General features: G+C 57.1%; 1 protein-coding gene across 1 annotated transcript in view; it reads left to right on the top strand.

Annotated features, from left to right (window-relative positions):
- Nucleotides 1–491: 491 nt before the first annotated feature.
- Nucleotides 492–17,782, top strand: part of LOC126034678 (uncharacterized) — a 397,036-nt gene continuing 379,745 nt past the window's right edge. The window contains exon 1 of the mRNA XM_049792644.1: nt 492–1,438. Coding sequence (XP_049648601.1) covers nt 686–1,438 — 753 coding nt within the window. The 5' untranslated portion in view covers nt 492–685. The remainder of the gene's footprint in view (nt 1,439–17,782) is intronic.

Consider the following 17,782-nt stretch of genomic DNA (forward strand, 5'->3'; position numbering starts at 1 on the left):
GGTGGACCCTGTGCCGAGTCCCACGGGGTGATCAGACGAATGTCTACAAGTGGTGGCCCTGACGTGATTGGACATCGGCGGATTACGCGGGGCGTAATCGAAGGCCTGGCCAGGCATGGAAGGAGTCCTGAAGGTGTTGGACTCGTGCTCTAGAGAGGTAAAAATCCCTATGGGACAAAAAGAAGCGAAAGCTTGCCTAGAGCGGCTCCTGAAAGAGGAAGCGACAGAGCGCCCGGGGGACATATTGTCTCCTGAGTGCTGGCCGAAATGCACCGCGGCTTTAGCGGAACGGGCTATGGCGACGCAGCATGGTCCGGAGTTAAAGACGTGGGGGCGGATTAGGGCGATTTTCAGGAAAGTGCGGGAGGAGGGCTTAACATGGAAGGAAGCAAAGAGATTGATGCACGCGCAGGCGGATCGGGGCGTGCAGGCGGATGGGGAGGCGCGGACAGAAGGGCTGACGGAGGTAGCGGAGCAGACGCCTCTGGTGCTCCCAGTGCAGCCATCAGCACCGGCCGAACCACCGGGATACCCTTGGGAGGAGTTTGAACGGGAGCGTGAACGGGCGAGAGAGGAGGAGCAGGAGAAAGATCGACAGTTAATTCAGGAGGCAGAGGAACCCGTGGCGGAGCAAAGGAGACGGGAGAAGGAGAGGCAGAGACTAGAGGAGGCGGAGAGGGCTGTGATGAAGGGATCGGAAAAGGAGCAGGCAGAGGAGGGAGCGGTTCCCCTGTATGATCCGGAGGATTGGGTGCCGGGACGTGTTTTGCGAACCGCGCCACAAGCTCACCCTAAGATGGCGCCGACATCCGCCTTCTCCCCGGATGTCTCTCCGGAGGTCGGGAGAGGCGGAGCACGGCCAAAGGAAGGAGGAAGGAAAGTCAGGACACCCCCTCTTACGCGCGTAGCGGAAGAGGAAGAGAGTGGGCCGGACTCAATCGAGGGGTCGGCTCAACGGTTAGAGGAGGCGTGGCAACTGGTGGGCGGACACCGCTGTCGTCCGCCGCACGCAGCGGTAAAACAAAAGGCTATCTCCGGCTGTGAGGCGCAGTCGGCAGCAGCCAGTGAAACGGCAACGCCTATGTCTTTAATACCTGTGTCCGGCCCAGCTACAGATCCGCTGCAGATGTTGCAGCGAGTAGTAGAGGAGATACAGGAGCAGGTGAAGCAACAGCGGCAGCTGCTACAAGCAGCTGGGGAACAGAAAGGAGTTCCCGATTCACCGAAGATCACATTGCCAGACTGGAAAATTGTAGCAAAGGAATGTGTTATGGACGGCATACGTTTTGAAGGACCCCCTTTAGTTTGCCCAGTCCGAGCTGGTCCAGGTGGTGTAGGGGTGGAGTGGTCTCCGTTAGATAGCAAGCTTTTGCAACAAGTGAAAAAGACCGTGGATGAATACGGCTTAGGACATCCCATGACAGGCTCTCTGTTAGACGTGGTTTTTTTTTCAGGTTCACTGACTCCCTCGGATTCGCGACAGTTTTGCAGTATGATTTTGACTCCCATTTTTTTTTGATTTAGAAGGAAGCTTGGACAAACAGATTACAAGCAGCACTAGTTGAGGCCCAACAAGAAAGACCCAACCCATTACCTAATTCGTCAGTACAGCGTCTGCGAGGGTCAGACCCTGGTCAGCTGACGCCGCAGCAACAGGCGGGACAACTTACAGCTAGGGAATTAACAACGTCGACGCGGGCAGCGCGTGCAGCCTTGACAGCTGTTGCACCCCTGATGACTCCAAAGGAGCCATGGACGAAAATCAAGCAAGGGGTAGCGGAGGAATTTCCAAAATTTTGTGACCGGTTACAGGGAGCCATAGAGCAGGCGCATCTCCCTGATTCAGCTAAAGGACCAGTATTGTTGGAGTGTGTTAGACAGCAGGCGAATGAAACTACAAAAGCGATCTTACGAACTGTGCCTCTGGGGGCATCCCTTGGAGTGATGGTAGAGGCAGTATTGAAAAAGCAGCGGGAGGTTCCTGATTCAGTGGTACAGTCAGTTGTGGCTGCAGTAAGGGCTCCGGAGCTAAAAGGTAGCCCCGGACAGGTGGTTTGCTACCGTTGTGGTCGCAAAGGGCATAAAAGAGATCAATGCAAAGCAGAGAAGCGTGAGTCAGGAGGTCCTCCGGGGCCTTGTTGGAAATGCGGACTAACAGGACATCTGGCAAAGACCTGCCAAGCGGGAAACGGCTTTCGGGGGAGACAGCGGGGCATGCCTCCCCCCACCTCACAAGAGCCCCGCAACGCATCCTCCGCAACGGCGATGGAGCAGTCACGGAACCCCAAGTGGCCTTGGTGTTAGATTGCTGGGACAGGCCGCATGTACAGGTCTGTATACGGATAGTGGCCGACGACATCACACCGCGTGAGCTGTGGTGTTCTGCACTCGTGGATACAGGTGCTGATGTCTCATGTCTTCCTCATGGTATGTGGCCAGATTCTTGGCCTACTGTACAAAGCCGCTTAGAAGGACTGGGTGGTAACTCTCTGTCAGAACATTCACTGCTGGCTTGTTGGGTTTCTGCCCAGGACTCCGACGGGTCAGTCTTGGTTGCTAATGTCAGACCGCATAAGGCACAGGTGTCTGAGCCTTTACTTGGCCGTGACGTGTTGCAACAATGGGGTGTCCGCTTGTCAAATTTTTGAGTGGGGCCACTGTCTACCTGATGCGCCGCGAGCTTGCGGTATGTATGAAGTGGAAAACCACTGATCCGGTTTGGGTAGAACAGTGGCCCCTCACGCAAGAAAAATTACTAGCGGCGACTGAAATAGTAAATAGAGAACTCAAAAAGGGACACCTTGTTGAGAGCACTAGTCCATGGAATACACCCATTTTTGTTGTCCCAAAGAAGGACAAGAACAAATGGCGGCTACTACAGGACTTGCGGGCCGTCAATGCGGTATTGGAAGACATGGGGCCTTTACAACCCGGCCTACCTATTCCCTCTGCTCTGCCAGATGGCTGGCCAATTTTGATCATGGACATTAAAGATTGTTTTTTCTCTATCCCGTTAGCAGAGGACGACCAAGAAAAGTTTGCCTTTACACTCCCAGCGACCAACCTAGCTGAACCAGCGAAGCGGTATCAGTGGACAGTTTTGCCGCAAGGCATGAAAAATTCACCAACCTTGTGTCAAAGGGCAGTGGCCCTTGCCCTGCAGCCGGTAAGACAAAACAATTCTCAGTTGGTCATCTATCACTACATGGATGATATTTTGGTGGCAGCGCCTTCGGAGGAGTCCCTCCGTTCTGGTGAGCAACAAATTTTACAGGCTCTGCAAGCGGAAGGCCTAGAAGTGCAGGAGGCTAAGACGCAAAAAGGGCCAGCCTGTAAGTATTTAGGGCTCAGCATTGGCCCTCATGCAGTCCGAGCACAACAGCAGATCTTGGAGCCAGTCGTTAATACTTTACATGACTTACAGAAATTAGTTGGAGCTTTGCAGTGGTTAAATGGTGTCTTGCCCATTCCTCCCGATTGGATGAGTCCTCTATATGAGCTCTTGAAAGGACACCACCCGTGGGAGAAAAGGACTTTGACTCAGGAAGCAAAGAACTCATTGAATAGAATTGCAGAACTCATGAGTGTAGAAAGCTTGCACAGATGGCAGCCAAAAGAACCATTGCAACTGTATTTGAGCCTGACAAAGAAGGGTGCTATTGGACTAGTAGGCCAAGGTGAACCCTCGAAGCCTAGGGCTCTATGGTGGATTACATCCACCCAGATAAAAACGGCTTTTCAAGCCTATTCAAAGGCACTGGCATTGTTGATTTTGCGGGGCCGCGAAGTAACCCGTAGGGTGTTTGGGAAAGAGCCAGACAGAATCTGGCTGCCGGTACGTGCGGAAACATGGCAAAGGAACCTGAGCCAACAGGACGAACTGGCTTTGGCCTTTGAGGGTTTTGTGGGACACCTAGCGTATGGGCCCACTCTTGAGGCAAAGACCTTTTTGCCGTTACTGTGTCTGAAGCCAGTCCTACGCATCAGTGAACAACCGGTGCAAGGTCCTACTCTGTTTACAGATGCGTCTTCACAGACGCAGCAAGCAGTAGTTGTATGGCAAGAAGGCACTGATTGGAAAAGAATGGTATACCAGGATGAATCGTGCTCAGTGCAGAAACTCGAAGCCCATGGGATTCGCATGGCTCTTTCCTTGTTTCCTGAACAGCCCTCGAACATCGTAACAGATTCGATATATGTGGCGAAACTGATACACACTATGGCAGAATCTGGCTGGCCTATTTCGGACGTAGCCGTCATGTTGGAAGCAGCGCTTACGCGACGTTCTGCGCCCGTATCAATTATTCATGTGACAGCGCACACGAATCATTCAGGGTTCTATTATGATGGAAATCGTCGCGCTGACCTAGCTGCTCGTCAGGTGAACACTCTACAGCAGGCCCGGCAGTTACACCATGACTTACACATTGGGGCAAAGGCACTGTCACAGCACTGTGACATTCCCTTACACCAGGCACGGGACGTTGTGGCTACTTGTCCTCACTGTCAGCATGCTCCTTTGTGGCTCGCAGGAGTGAATCCGCGGGGGCTAGAGCCCTCGGAGTTATGGCAAACTGATTTCACCATGTATGCACCCTTTCAGCCATCCCCTCACATTGCGGTCACCATCGACACCTGCAGTGGCGTTCTCGTTGCGACTCTTCACAGAAAGGTTACGGCCCGTGCAGCGCAACAACATTGGCTGACTGCCATGGCGTGGTTAGGTTGCCCACGCACTATCAAAACAGATAATGGGTCCTGTTTTACCGCAGCTTCTACCCAACAGTGGGCAGATCGTTGGGGAATCCGACTGCTTCACGGTATTCCCTATAACAGTCAGGGACAGGCCATTGTAGAACGCGCACATCGCACATTAAAAGCCAAGCTTGATGTTCTTAGGGAGGGGGAGCAGGTACCCCAAGAGACAGACCCTCTTGACCACGAAAATCATCAGCAACAAAATCCCAAATGCCGACGTTCTGCTCGTGAGACCCCTGTGCACCGTAATGCACGGTTGTTGGCTTTAGCACTATTTGCACTCAATCAGTTTGCCCATGGTACAGAGTCACAGAGTCCAATGCAGAAGCATTGGCAACAGGCGATAAGGGGAGTAGGGCCACCAGTATTGGTCCGTGACCCAGAAACAGGAAAGTGGGAAGGAGGGTGGCGCTTGGTGACACAGGGAAGAGGGTATACTGCAGTACAATCATCAGAGCACCCAGACTCACGTGTGCGCTGGGTGCCGTCACGGTGGTTGAAACCAGACCTCAGTCAATGACGATTTGTTGTGAGTTATTTTGCAGGATGCCGTTCAGAAGATCATCTGAGTACCTGCACTGTGGTCGTTGTGACCCTTGGGTGCTTGTCAAGTATGACCGCTGTGGACAACAACTCTGGAGACGCACCAGCCGAACATCAAAATGGTGTGACCGATGTTTTGAACACCGCAGATCCACTTTACAGCAACCGCTGTGTGTACCCCATAAGCAGGGGACTATGATATGCTTTTAGACAAAGCCAATCAATTACAGGAGGCAGGTGACAGTGGCTTGACAATCTCCTCTCGTCGACCTGGCAATGGCTCCTGTCTTTGATTGACTGAAAAACGTTGACCCTATTTGGAATCCTTTTGGTGGTGGTTATTATGGTTTGTTGTGGGATACCAGCACTGACTGTTTGCGTGCGGACACTCTTTATACAGAGTGCGGGTACCCACCAGTACACGAATTACCATGAGGTGGTGGGATCACTTATAGCTGTAACGCCAGTTTGTACCGTCGGTCATCCGCCATAGTGAGGGGGGACTTGTAGGGATTGGCGCTCGGAAGATCTCGCGATGTACGGAAAGAGAAGGGTTAAGGGAGGCGGGATGACCGACAGACAGTATATAAGGGCGTGACGCAGTTGAATAAACGCCATTTGCAGCATCCTCATATTGGTGTCAGTGCTCTGTGGCCCAGGGTATGGTGGACCCTGTGCCGAGTCCCACGGGGTGATCAGACGAATGTCTACAGTGTTTCTCCTCTGGGCAAGCCCGGGTCCTGAATCCTGTTGTACCTGTGAATAGGCTGCAGGGGGACGTTGAAGACCAGCAACAGCTTTCAGGGCTGCCACCATCCGTGTGGGAAAAGGAGCCGGACGTGCCTTTCTCGGAAACAGGCCCTGTCGAGGACGAGAGCCATGAGATGTTCCTCCTCTGGGCAAGCCCGGATCCCAGATCCTGTTGTACCTGTTAATAGGCTGCAGGGGGACGGTGAAGACCAGCAACAGCTTTCAGGGCTGCCACCTTCCGTGTGGGACAAGGAGATGGACGTGTGCCTTTCTGGAAACAGGCCCTGACGAGGACGAGAGCCATGAGATGGTCCTCCTCTGGGCAAGCCCGGGACCCAGATAGTGGTGTGCCTGTGAATAGGCTGCAGGGGGACATGAAGACCAGCAACAGCTTTCACGGATGCCACCTTCCTTGTGGGACAAGGATCCGGACGTGTGCCTTTTCGGAAACAGGCCCTGCCAAGAACGAGAACCATGAGATGTTCCTCCTCTGGGCAAGCCCAGGTCCTGAATTCTGTTGTGCCTGTGAATAGGCTGCATGGGGACGGTGAAGACCAGCAACAGCTTTCAGGGCTGCCATCTTCCGTGTGGGACAAGGAGCCGGACGTGTGCCCTTCTGGAAACAGGCCCTGCCGAGGACGAGAGCCATGAGATGTTCCTCCTCTGGACAAGCCCGGGTCCTGAATTCTGTTGTGCCTGTGAATAGGCTGCAGGGGGACGGTGAAGACCAGCAACAGCTTTCAGGGCTGCCACATTCCGTGTGGGAAATGGAGTTGGACGTGCACCTTCTCGGAAAGAGGCCATGTCGAGGACGAGAGGCATGAGATGTTCCTCCTCTGGGCAAGCCCGGATCCCAGATCCTGTTGTACCTGTGAATAGGCTGCAGGGAGTCGGTGAAGACCAGCAACAGCTTTCAGGGCTGCCACCTTCCATGTGGGACAAGGAGCTGGAAGTGTGCCTTTTTGGAAACAGGCTCTGCCGAGGAGGAGAGCCATGAGATGTTCGTCCTCTGGGCAAGCCCAGATCCTGAATTCTGTTGTGCCTGTGAATAGGCTGCAGGGGGACGGTGAAGACCAGCAACAGCTTTCAGGGCTGCCACCTTCCGTGTGGGAAAAGGAGCCGGACGCGCGCCTGTTCGGAAACAGGCTCTGCCGAGGAGGAGAGCCATGAGATGTTCCTCCTCTGGGCAAGCCCGGGTCCCAGATCCTGTTGTGCCTGTGAATAGGCTGCAGGGGGACGGTGAAGACCAGCAACAGCTTTCCGTCCTGCCACCTTCAGTGTGGGACAAGGAGCCGGACGAGTGCCTTTTCGGAATCAGGCTCTGCCGAGAACGAGAGCCATGAGATGTTCCTCCTCTGGGCAAGCCCAGGTCCCAGATCCTGTTGTGCCTGTGAATAGGCTGCAGGGGGACGGTGAAGACCAGCAACAGCTTTCCGTCCTGCCACCTTCAGTGTGGGACAAGGAGCCGGACGAGTGCCTTTTCGGAATCAGGCTCTGCCAAGGACGAGAACCATGAGATGTTCCTCCTCTGGGCAAGCCCGGGTCCCAGCTCCTGTTGTGCCTGTGATTAGGCTGCAGGGGGACGGTGAAGACCAGCAAAATCTTTCAGGGCTGCCACTTTCCGTGTGGGACAAGGAGCCGGACGAGTGCCTTTTCGGAATCAGGCTCTGCCGAGCACGAGAGCCATGAAATGTTCCTCCTGGGGCAAGCCCGGGTCCCAAATCCTGTTGTGCCTGTGAATAGGCTGCAGGGGGACGGTGAAGACCAGCAACAGCTTTCAGGGCTGCCACCTTCCGTGTGGGACAGGGAGCCGGATGTGTGCCTTTTAAGAATCAGGCTCTGCCGAGGAAGAGAACCATGAGATTTTCCTCCTATGGGCAAGCCCGGGTCCCAGATCCTGTTGTGCCTGTGAATAGGCTGCAGGGGGACGGTGAAGACCAGTAACAGATTTCAGGGCTGCCACCTTCCATGTGGGAAAAGGAGCCGGACGTGTGCCTTTTCGGAATCAGGCTCTGCCGAGGACGAGAGCCATGAGATGTTCCTCCTCGGGGCAAGCCCGGGTCCCAGATCCTGTTGTGCCTGTGAATAGGCTGCAGGGGGACGGTGAAGACCAGCAACAGCTTTCAGGGCTGCCACCTTCCCTGTGGGAAAAGGAGCCGGACGTGTGCCTTTCTACAATCTGGCTCTGCCGAGGACGAGAGCCATGAGATGTTCCTCCTCTGGGCAAGCCCGGGTCCCAGCTCCTGTTGTGCCTGTGAATAGGCTGCAGGGGGACGGTGAAGACCAGCAACAGCTTTCAGGGCTGCCACCTTCCGTGTGGGACAAGGAGCCGGACGTGTGCCTTTCCGGAATCAGGCTCTGCCGAGGACGAGAGCCATGAGATGTTCCTCCTCGGGGCAAGCCTGGGTCCCAGATCCTGTTGTGCCTGTGAAAAGGCTGCAGGGGGAAGGTGAAGACCAGCAACATCCTTCAGGGGTGCCACCTTCCGTGTGGGACAAGGAGCCGGATGTGAGCCTTTTCGGAATCAGACTCTGCCGAGGACGAGAGCCATGAGATGTTCCTCCTCTGGGCAAGCCCGCATCGTGAATCCTGTTGTGCCTGTGAATGGTCTGCAGGGGGACGGTGAAGACCTGCAACAGCTTTCAGGGCTGCCACCTTCCGTGTGGGACAAGGAGCCGGACGTGTGCCTTTCTCGAAACAGGCGCTGCCGAGGACGAGAGCCACGAGATGTTCCTCCTCTGGGCAAGACCGGGTCCCAAATCCTCTTGTGCCTGTGAAGAGGCTGCAGGGGGACGGTGAAGACCAGCAACAGCTTTCAGGGCTGCCACCTTCCATGTGGGAAAAGGAGCCGGAAGTGTGCCTTTTCGGAATCAGGCTCTGCCGAGGACGAGAGCCATGAGATGTTCCTCCTCGGGGCAAGCCCGGGTCCCAGATCCTGTTGTGCCTGTGAATAGGCTGCAGGGGGACGGTGAAGACCAGCAAAATCTTTCAGGGCTGCCACTTTCCGTGTGGGACAAGGAGACGGACGAGTGCCTTTTCGGAATCAGGCTCTGCCGAGCACGAGAGCCATGAAAAGTTCCTCCTGGGGCAAGCCCGGGTCCCAAATTCTGTTGTGCCTGTGAATAGGCTGCAGGGGGACGGTGAAGACCAGCAACAGCTTTCAGGGCTGCCACCTTCCATGTGGGACAAGGAGCCGGACGTGTGCCTTTTCGGAATCAGGCTCTGCCGAGGACGAGAGCCATGAGATGTTCCTCCTCTGGGCAAGCCCGGGTCCCAGATCCTGTTGTGCCTGTGAATAGGCTGCAGGGGGAAGGTGAAGACCAGCAACAGCTTTCAGCGCTGCCACCTTCCGTGTGGGACAAGGAGCCGGACGTGTGCCTTTCTACAATCTGGCTCTGCCGAGGACGAGAGCCATGAGATGTTCCTCCTCTGGGCAAGCCCGGGTCCCAGCTCCTGTTGTGCCTGTGAATAGGCTGCAGGGGGAAGGTGAAGACCAGCAACAGCTTTCAGGGCTGCCACCTTCCGTGTGGGACAAGGAGCCGGACGTGTGCCTTTTCGGAATCAGGCTCTGCCGAGGACGAGAGCCATGAGATGTTCCTCCTCTGGGCAAGCCCGGGTCCCAGATCCTGTTGTGCCTGTGAAAAGGCTGCAGGGGGACGGTGAAGACCAGCAACATCCTTCAGGGGTGCCACCTTCCGTGTGGGACAAGGAGCCGGAAGTTTGCCTTTTCGGAAACAGGCCCTGCCAAGAACGAGAACCATGCGATGTTCCGCCTCTGGGCAAGCCCGGGTCCTGAATCCTGTTGTGCCTGTGAATAGGCTGCAGGGGGACAGTGAAGACCAGCAACAGCTTTCAGGGCTGCCACCTTCCGTGTGTGACAAGGAGCCGGACGCGTACATTTTAGGAAACAGGCCCTGCCGAGGACGAGAGCCACGAGATGTTCCTCCTCTGGGCAAGCCTGGGTTCTATATCATGTTGTGCCTGTGAATAGGCTGCAGGGGGACGGTGAAGACCAGCAACAGCTTTCAGGGCTGCCACCTTCCGTGTGGGACAAGGAGCCGGACGTGTGCCTTTTCGGCAAGAGGCTCTGCCGAGGACGAGAGCCATGAGATGTTCCTCCTCGGGGCAAGCCCAGGTCCCAGATCCTGTTGTGCCTGTGAATAGGCTGCAGGGGGACGGTGAAGACCAGCAACAGCTTTCCGTCCTGCCACCTTCAGTGTGGGACAAGGAGCCGGACGAGTGCCTTTTCGGAATCAGGCTCTGCCAAGGACGAGAACCATGAGATGTTCCTCCTCTGGGCAAGCCCGGGTCCCAGCTCCTGTTGTGCCTGTGATTAGGCTGCAGGGGGACGGTGAAGACCAGCAAAATCTTTCAGGGCTGCCACTTTCCGTGTGGGACAAGGAGCCGGACGAGTGCCTTTTCGGAATCAGGCTCTGCCGAGCACGAGAGCCATGAAATGTTCCTCCTGGGGCAAGCCCGGGTCCCAAATCCTGTTGTGCCTGTGAATAGGCTGCAGGGGGACGGTGAAGACCAGCAACAGCTTTCAGGGCTGCCACCTTCCGTGTGGGACAGGGAGCCGGATGTGTGCCTTTTAAGAATCAGGCTCTGCCGAGGAAGAGAACCATGAGATGTTCCTCCTCTGGGCAAGCCCGGGTCCCAGATCCTGTTGTGCCTGTGAATAGGCTGCAGGGGGACGGTGAAGACCAGTAACAGATTTCAGGGCTGCCACCTTCCATGTGGGAAAAGGAGCCGGACGTGTGCCTTTTCGGAATCAGGCTCTGCCGAGGACGAGAGCCATGAGATGTTCCTCCTCGGGGCAAGCCCGGGTCCCAGATCCTGTTGTGCCTGTGAATAGGCTGCAGGGGGACGGTGAAGACCAGCAACAGCTTTCAGGGCTGCCACCTTCCCTGTGGGAAAAGGAGCCGGACGTGTGCCTTTCTACAATCTGGCTCTGCCGAGGACGAGAGCCATGAGATGTTCCTCCTCTGGGCAAGCCCGGGTCCCAGCTCCTGTTGTGCCTGTGAATAGGCTGCAGGGGGACGGTGAAGACCAGCAACAGCTTTCAGGGCTGCCACCTTCCGTGTGGGACAAGGAGCCGGACGTGTGCCTTTCCGGAATCAGGCTCTGCCGAGGACGAGAGCCATGAGATGTTCCTCCTCGGGGCAAGCCTGGGTCCCAGATCCTGTTGTGCCTGTGAAAAGGCTGCAGGGGGAAGGTGAAGACCAGCAACATCCTTCAGGGGTGCCACCTTCCGTGTGGGACAAGGAGCCGGATGTGAGCCTTTTCGGAATCAGACTCTGCCGAGGACGAGAGCCATGAGATGTTCCTCCTCGGGGCAAGCCCGCATCGTGAATCCTGTTGTGCCTGTGAATGGTCTGCAGGGGGACGGTGAAGACCTGCAACAGCTTTCAGGGCTGCCACCTTCCGTGTGGGACAAGGAGCCGGACGTGTGCCTTTCTCGAAACAGGCGCTGCCGAGGACGAGAGCCACGAGATGTTCCTCCTCTGGGCAAGACCGGGTCCCAAATCCTCTTGTGCCTGTGAAGAGGCTGCAGGGGGACGGTGAAGACCAGCAACAGCTTTCAGGGCTGCCACCTTCCATGTGGGAAAAGGAGCCGGACGTGTGCCTTTTCGGAATCAGGCTCTGCCGAGGACGAGAGCCATGAGATGTTCCTCCTCGGGGCAAGCCCGGGTCCCAGATCCTGTTGTGCCTGTGAATAGGCTGCAGGGGGACGGTGAAGACCAGCAACAGCTTTCAGGGCTGCCACCTTCCGTGTGGGACAAGGAGCCGGACGTGTGCCTTTTCGGAATCAGGCTCTGCCGAGGACGAGAGCCATGAGATGTTCCTCCTCTGGGCAAGCCCGGGTCCCAGCTCCTGTTGTGCCTGTGAATAGGCTGCAGGGGGACGGTGAAGACCAGCAACAGCTTTCAGGGCTGCCACCTTCCGTGTGGGACAAGGAGCCGGACGTGTGCCTTTCCGGAATCAGGCTCTGCCGAGGACGAGAGCCATGAGATGTTCCTCCTCGGGGCAAGCCCGGGTCCCAGATCCTGTTGTGCCTGTGAAAAGGCTGCAGGGGGAAGGTGAAGACCAGCAACATCCTTCACGGGTGCCACCTTCCGTGTGGGACAAGGAGCCGGATGTGAGCCTTTTCGGAATCAGACTCTGCCGAGGACGAGAGCCATGAGATGTTCCTCCTCTGGGCAAGCCCGCATCGTGAATCCTGTTGTGCCTGTGAATGGTCTGCAGGGGGACGGTGAAGACCTGCAACAGCTTTCAGGGCTGCCACCTTCCGTGTGGGACAAGGAGCCGGACGTGTGCCTTTCTCGAAACAGGCGCTGCCGAGGACGAGAGCCACGGGATGTTCCTCCTCTGGGCAAGACCGGGTCCCAAATCCTCTTGTGCCTGTGAAGAGGCTGCAGGGGGACGGTGAAGACCAGCAACAGCTTTCAGGGCTGCCACCTTCCGTGTAGGACAAGGAGCCGGACTTGCGCCTCTTCGGAAACAGGCCCTGGCAGGACAATAACCATGAGATGTTCCTCTTCTGGGCAAGCCCGGGTCCCAGATCCTGTTGTACCAGTGAATAGGCTGCAGGGGGACGGTGAAGACCAGCAACAGCTTTCAGGGCTGCCACATTCCGTGAGGTACAAGGAGCCAGACGTGTTCTTTTGTGGAAACAGGCTCTGACGATGACGATAGCCATGAGATGTTCCTCCTCTGGGACAGCCCAGGTCCCAAATCCTCTTGTGCCTGTGAATAGGCTGCAGGGGGATGGTGAAGACCAGAAACAGCTTTCAGGGCTGCCACCTTCCGTGTGGGACAGGGAGCCGGACGTGTGCCTTTTCGGAATCAGGCTCTGCCGAGGAAGAGAACCATGAGATGTTCCTCCTCGGGTCATGCCCGGGTACTAAATCCTGTTGTGCCTGTGAAGAGGATGCTTGGGTATGGTGCAGACCAGCAACAGCTTCAAGGGCTGCCACCTTCCGTGTGGGACAAGGAGCCGGACGTGTGCCTTTTCGGAATCAGGCTCTGCCGAGGACGACATCCATGAGATGTTCCCCCTCGGGGCAAGCCCGGGTCCCAAATTCTGTTGTGCCTGTGATTAGGCTGCAGGGTGACGGTGAAGACGAGCAACAGCTTTCAGGGCTGCCACCTTCCGTGTGGGACAAGGAGCCGTACGTGTGCCTTTTCGGAAACAGGCCCTGTCGAGGACGAGAGCCATGAGATGTTCCTCCTCTGGGCAAGCCCGGATCCCAGATCCTGTTGCACCTGTGAATAGGCTGCAGGGGGACGGTGAAGACCAGCAACAGCTTTCAGGGCTGCCACCTTCCGTGTGGGAAAAGGAGCCGGACGTGTCCCTTTCTGGAAACAGGCCCTGCCGAGGACGAGAACCATGAGATGGTCCTCCTCTGGGCAAGCCCGGGACCCAGATCCTGTTGTGCCTGTGAATAGGCTGCAGGGGGACGGTGAAGACCAGCAACAGCTTTCAGGGCTGCCACCTTCCCTGTGGGACAAGGATCCGGACGAGTGCCTTTTCAGAATCAGGCTCTGCCGAGGACGAGAGCCATGAGGTGTTCCACCTCTGGGCAAGCCCGGGTCCTGAATCCTGTTGTGCCTGTGAATAGGCTGCAGGGGGACGGTGAAGACCAGCAACAGCTTTCAGGGCTGCCACCTTCCCTGTGGGACAATGAGCCGGACGTTTGCATTTTCGGAAACAGGCTCTGCCGAGGACAAGAGCCATGAGATGTTCCTCCTCTGGGCAAGCCTGGGTCCCAGATCCTGTTGTGCCTGTGAATAGGCTGCAGGGGGACGGTGAAGACCAGCAACAGCTTTCCGTCCTGCCACGTTCCGTGTGGGACAAGGAGCCGGAAATGTGCCTTCTCGGACACAGGCTCTGCCGAGGACGAGAGCCATGAGATGTTCCTCCTCGCGGCAAGCCCGGGTCCCAGATCCTGTTGTGCCTGTGAATAGGCTGCAGGGGGACGGTGAAGGCCAGCAACAGCTTTCCGGCCTGCCACCTTCCGTGTGGGACAAGGATCCGGACGAGTGCCTTTTCGGAATCAGGCTCTGCCAAGGACGAGAACCATGAGATGTTCCTCCTCTGGGCAAGCCCGGGTCCCAGATCCTGTTGTGCCTGTGATTAGGCTGCAGGGGGACGGTGAAGACCAGCAAAATCTTTCAGGGCTGCCACCTTCCGTGTGGGACAGGGAGCCGGATGTGTGCCTTTCTGGAAACAGGCTCTGCCGTGGAAGAGAACCATGAGATGTTCCTCCTCTGGGCAAGCCCGGGTCCCAGATCCTGTTGTGCCTGTGAATAGGCTGCAGGGGGACGGTGAAGACCAGCAACAGCTTTCAGGGCTGCCACCTTCCATGTGGGACAAGGAGCCGGACGTGTGCCTTTTCGGAATCAGGCTCTGCCGAGGACGAGAGCCATGAGATGTTCCTCCTCTGGGCAAGCCCGGGTCCCAGATCCTATTGTGCCTGTGAATAGGCTGCAGGGGGACGGTGAAGACCAGCAAGAGCTTTCAGGGCTGCCACCTTCCATGTGGGACAAGGAGCCGGACGTGTGCCTTTTCGGAATCAGGCTCTGCCGAGGACGAGAGCCATGAGATGTTCCTCCTCGGGGCAAGCCCGGGTCCCAGATCCTGTTGTGCCTGTGAATAGGCTGCAGGGGGACGGTGAAGACCAGCAACAGCTTTCAGGGCTGCCACCTTCCGTGTGGGACAAGGAGCCGGACGTGTGCCTTTCTACAATCTGGCTCTGCCGAGGACGAGAGCCATGAGATGTTCCTCCTCTGGGCAAGCCCGGGTCCCAGCTCCTGTTGTGCCTGTGAATAGGCTGCAGGGGGACGGTGAAGACCAGCAACAGCTTTCAGGGCTGCCACCTTCCGTGTGGGACAAGGAGCCGGACGTGTGCCTTTCCGGAATCAGGCTCTGCTGAGGACGAGAGCCATGATATGTTCCTCCTCTGGGCAAGCCTGGGTCCCAGATCCTGTTGTGCCTGTGAAAAGGCTGCAGGGGGACGGTGAAGACCAGCAACATCCTTCAGGGGTGCCACCTTCCGTGTGGGACAAGGAGCCGGACGTGTGCCTTTTCGGAATCAGGCTCTGCCGAGGACGAGAGCCATGAGATGTTCCTCCTCTGGGCAAGCCCGGGTCCCAGATCCTGTTGTGCCTGTGAATAGGCTGCAGGGGGTCGGTGAAGACCAGCAACAGCTTTCAGGGCTGCCACCTTCCGTGTGGGACAAGGAGCCGGACGTGAGCCTTTTCGGAATCAGGCTCTGCCGAGGACGAGAGCCATGAGATGTTCCTCCTCTGGGCAAGCCCGCATCGTGAATCCTGTTGTGCCTGTGAATGGGCTGCAGGGGGACGGTGAAGACCTGCAACAGCTTTCAGGGCTGCCACCTTCCGTGTGGGACAAGGAGCCGGACGTGTGCCTTTCTCGAAACAGGCGCTGCCGAGGACGAGAGCCACGAGATGTTCCTCCTCTGGGCAAGACCGGGTCCCAAATCCTCTTGTGCCTGTGAAGAGGCTGCAGGGGGACGGTGAAGACCAGCAACAGCTTTCAGGGCTGCCACCTTCCGTGTAGGACAAGGAGCCGGACTTGCGCCTTTTCGGAAACAGGCCCTGGCAGGACAATAACCATGAGATGTTCCTCTTCTGGGCAAGCCCGGGTCTCAGATCCTGTTGTACCAGTGAATAGGCTGCAGGGGGACGGTGAAGACCAGCAACAGCTTTCAGGGCTGCCACCTTCCGTGAGGTACAAGGAGCCAGACGTGTTCTTTTGTGGAAACAGGCTCTGCCTACGACGATAGCCATGAGATGTTCCTCCTCTGGGACAGCCCAGGTCCCAAATCCTCTTGTGCCTGTGAATAGGCTGCAGGGGGACGGTGAAGACCAGCAACATCCTTCAGGGGTGCCACCTTCCGTGTGGGACAAGGAACCGGACAAGTGCCTTTCCGGAATCAGGCTCTGCCGAGGACGAGAGCCATGAGATGTTCCTCCTCGGGGCAAGCACGGGTCCCAAATCCTGTTGTGCCTGTGAATAGGCTGCAGGGGTCGGTGAAGACCAGCAACAGCTTTCAGGGCTGCCACCTTCCGTGTGGAACAGGGAGCCGGACGTGTGCCTTTCCGGAATCAGGCTCTGCCGAGGACGAGAGCCATGAGATGTTCCTCCTCTGGGCAAGCCCGGGTCCCAGATCCTGTTGTGCCTGTGAATAGGCTGCAGGGGGACGGTGAAGACCAGCAACAGCTTTCAGGGCTGCCACCTTCCGTGTGGGACAAGGAGCCGGACGAGTGCCTTTTCGGAATCAGGCTCTGCCAAGGACGAGAACCATGAGATGTTCCTCCTCTGGGCAAGCCCGTGTCCCAGATCCTGTTGTGCCTGTGAATAGGCTGCAGGGGGACGGTGAAGACCAGCAACAGCTTTCAGGGCTGCCACCTTCCGTGTGGGACAAGGAGCCGGATGAGTGCCTTTTCGGAATGAGACTCTGCCGAGGTCGAGAGCCATGAGATGTTCCTCCTCGGGGCAAGCCCGCGTCATGAATCCTGTTGTGCCTGTGAATAGGCTGCAGTGAGACGGTGAAGACCAGCAACAGCTTTCAGGGCTGCCACCTTCCGTGTGGGACAAGGAGCCGGATGTGTGCCTTCTCGGAAACAGTCTCTGACGAGGACGAGAGCCATGAGATGTTCCTCCTCGGGGCAAGCACGGGTCCCAAATCCTGTTGTGCCTGTGAATAGGCTGCAGGGGTCGGTGAAGACCAGCAACAGCTTTCAGGGCTGCCACCTTCCGTGAGGTACAAGGAGCCAGACGTGTTCTTTTGTGGAAACAGGCTCTGCCGATGACGATAGCCATGAGATGTTCCTCCTCTGGGACAGCCCAGGTCCCAAATCCTCTTGTGCCTGTGAATAGGCTGCAGGGGGACGGTGAAGACCAGAAACAGCTTTCAGGGCTGCCCCCTTCCGTGTGGGACAAGGAGCCGGACGTGTGCCTTCTCGGAATCAGGCTCTGCCGAGGACGCGAGCCATGAGATGTTCCTCCTCTGGGCAGCCCGGGTCCCAGATCCTGTTGTGCCTGTGAATAGGCTGCAGGGGGACGGTGAAGACGAGCAACAGCTTTCCGGCCTGCCACGTTTCGTGTGGGACAAAGAGCCGGAAATGTGCCTTCTCGGAAACAGGCTCTGCCGAGGACGAGAGCCATGAGATGTTCCTCCTCGCGGCAAGCCCGGGTCCCAGATCCTGTTGTGCCTGTGAATAGGCTGCAGGGGGACGGTGAAGACCAGCAACAGCTTTCCGGCCTGCCACCTTCCGTGTGGGACAAGGATCCGGACGAGTGCCTTTTCGGAATCAGGCTCTGCCAAGGACGAGAACCATGAGATGTTCCTCCTCTGGGCAAGCCCGGGTCCCAGATCCTGTTGTGCCTGTGAATAGGCTGCAGGGGGACGGTGAAGACCAGTAACAGCTTTCAGGGCTGCCACCTTCCATGTGGGACAAGGAACCGTAAGTGTGCCTTTTCGGAATCAGGCTCTGCCGAGGACGAGAGCCATGAGATGTTCCTCCTCTGGGCAAGCCCGGGTCCCAGATCCTGTTGTGCCTGTGAATAGGCTGCAGGGGGTCGGTGAAGACCAGCAACAGCTTTCAGGGCTGCCACCTTCCGTGTGGGACAAGGAGCCGGACGTGTGCCTTTTCGGAATCAGGCTCTGCCGAGGACGAGATCCATGAGATGTTCCTCCTCGGG

Source organism: Accipiter gentilis, chromosome 35, assembly GCF_929443795.1.
Source record: "Accipiter gentilis chromosome 35, bAccGen1.1, whole genome shotgun sequence".
Lineage (NCBI taxonomy): Eukaryota > Metazoa > Chordata > Aves > Accipitriformes > Accipitridae > Astur > Astur gentilis.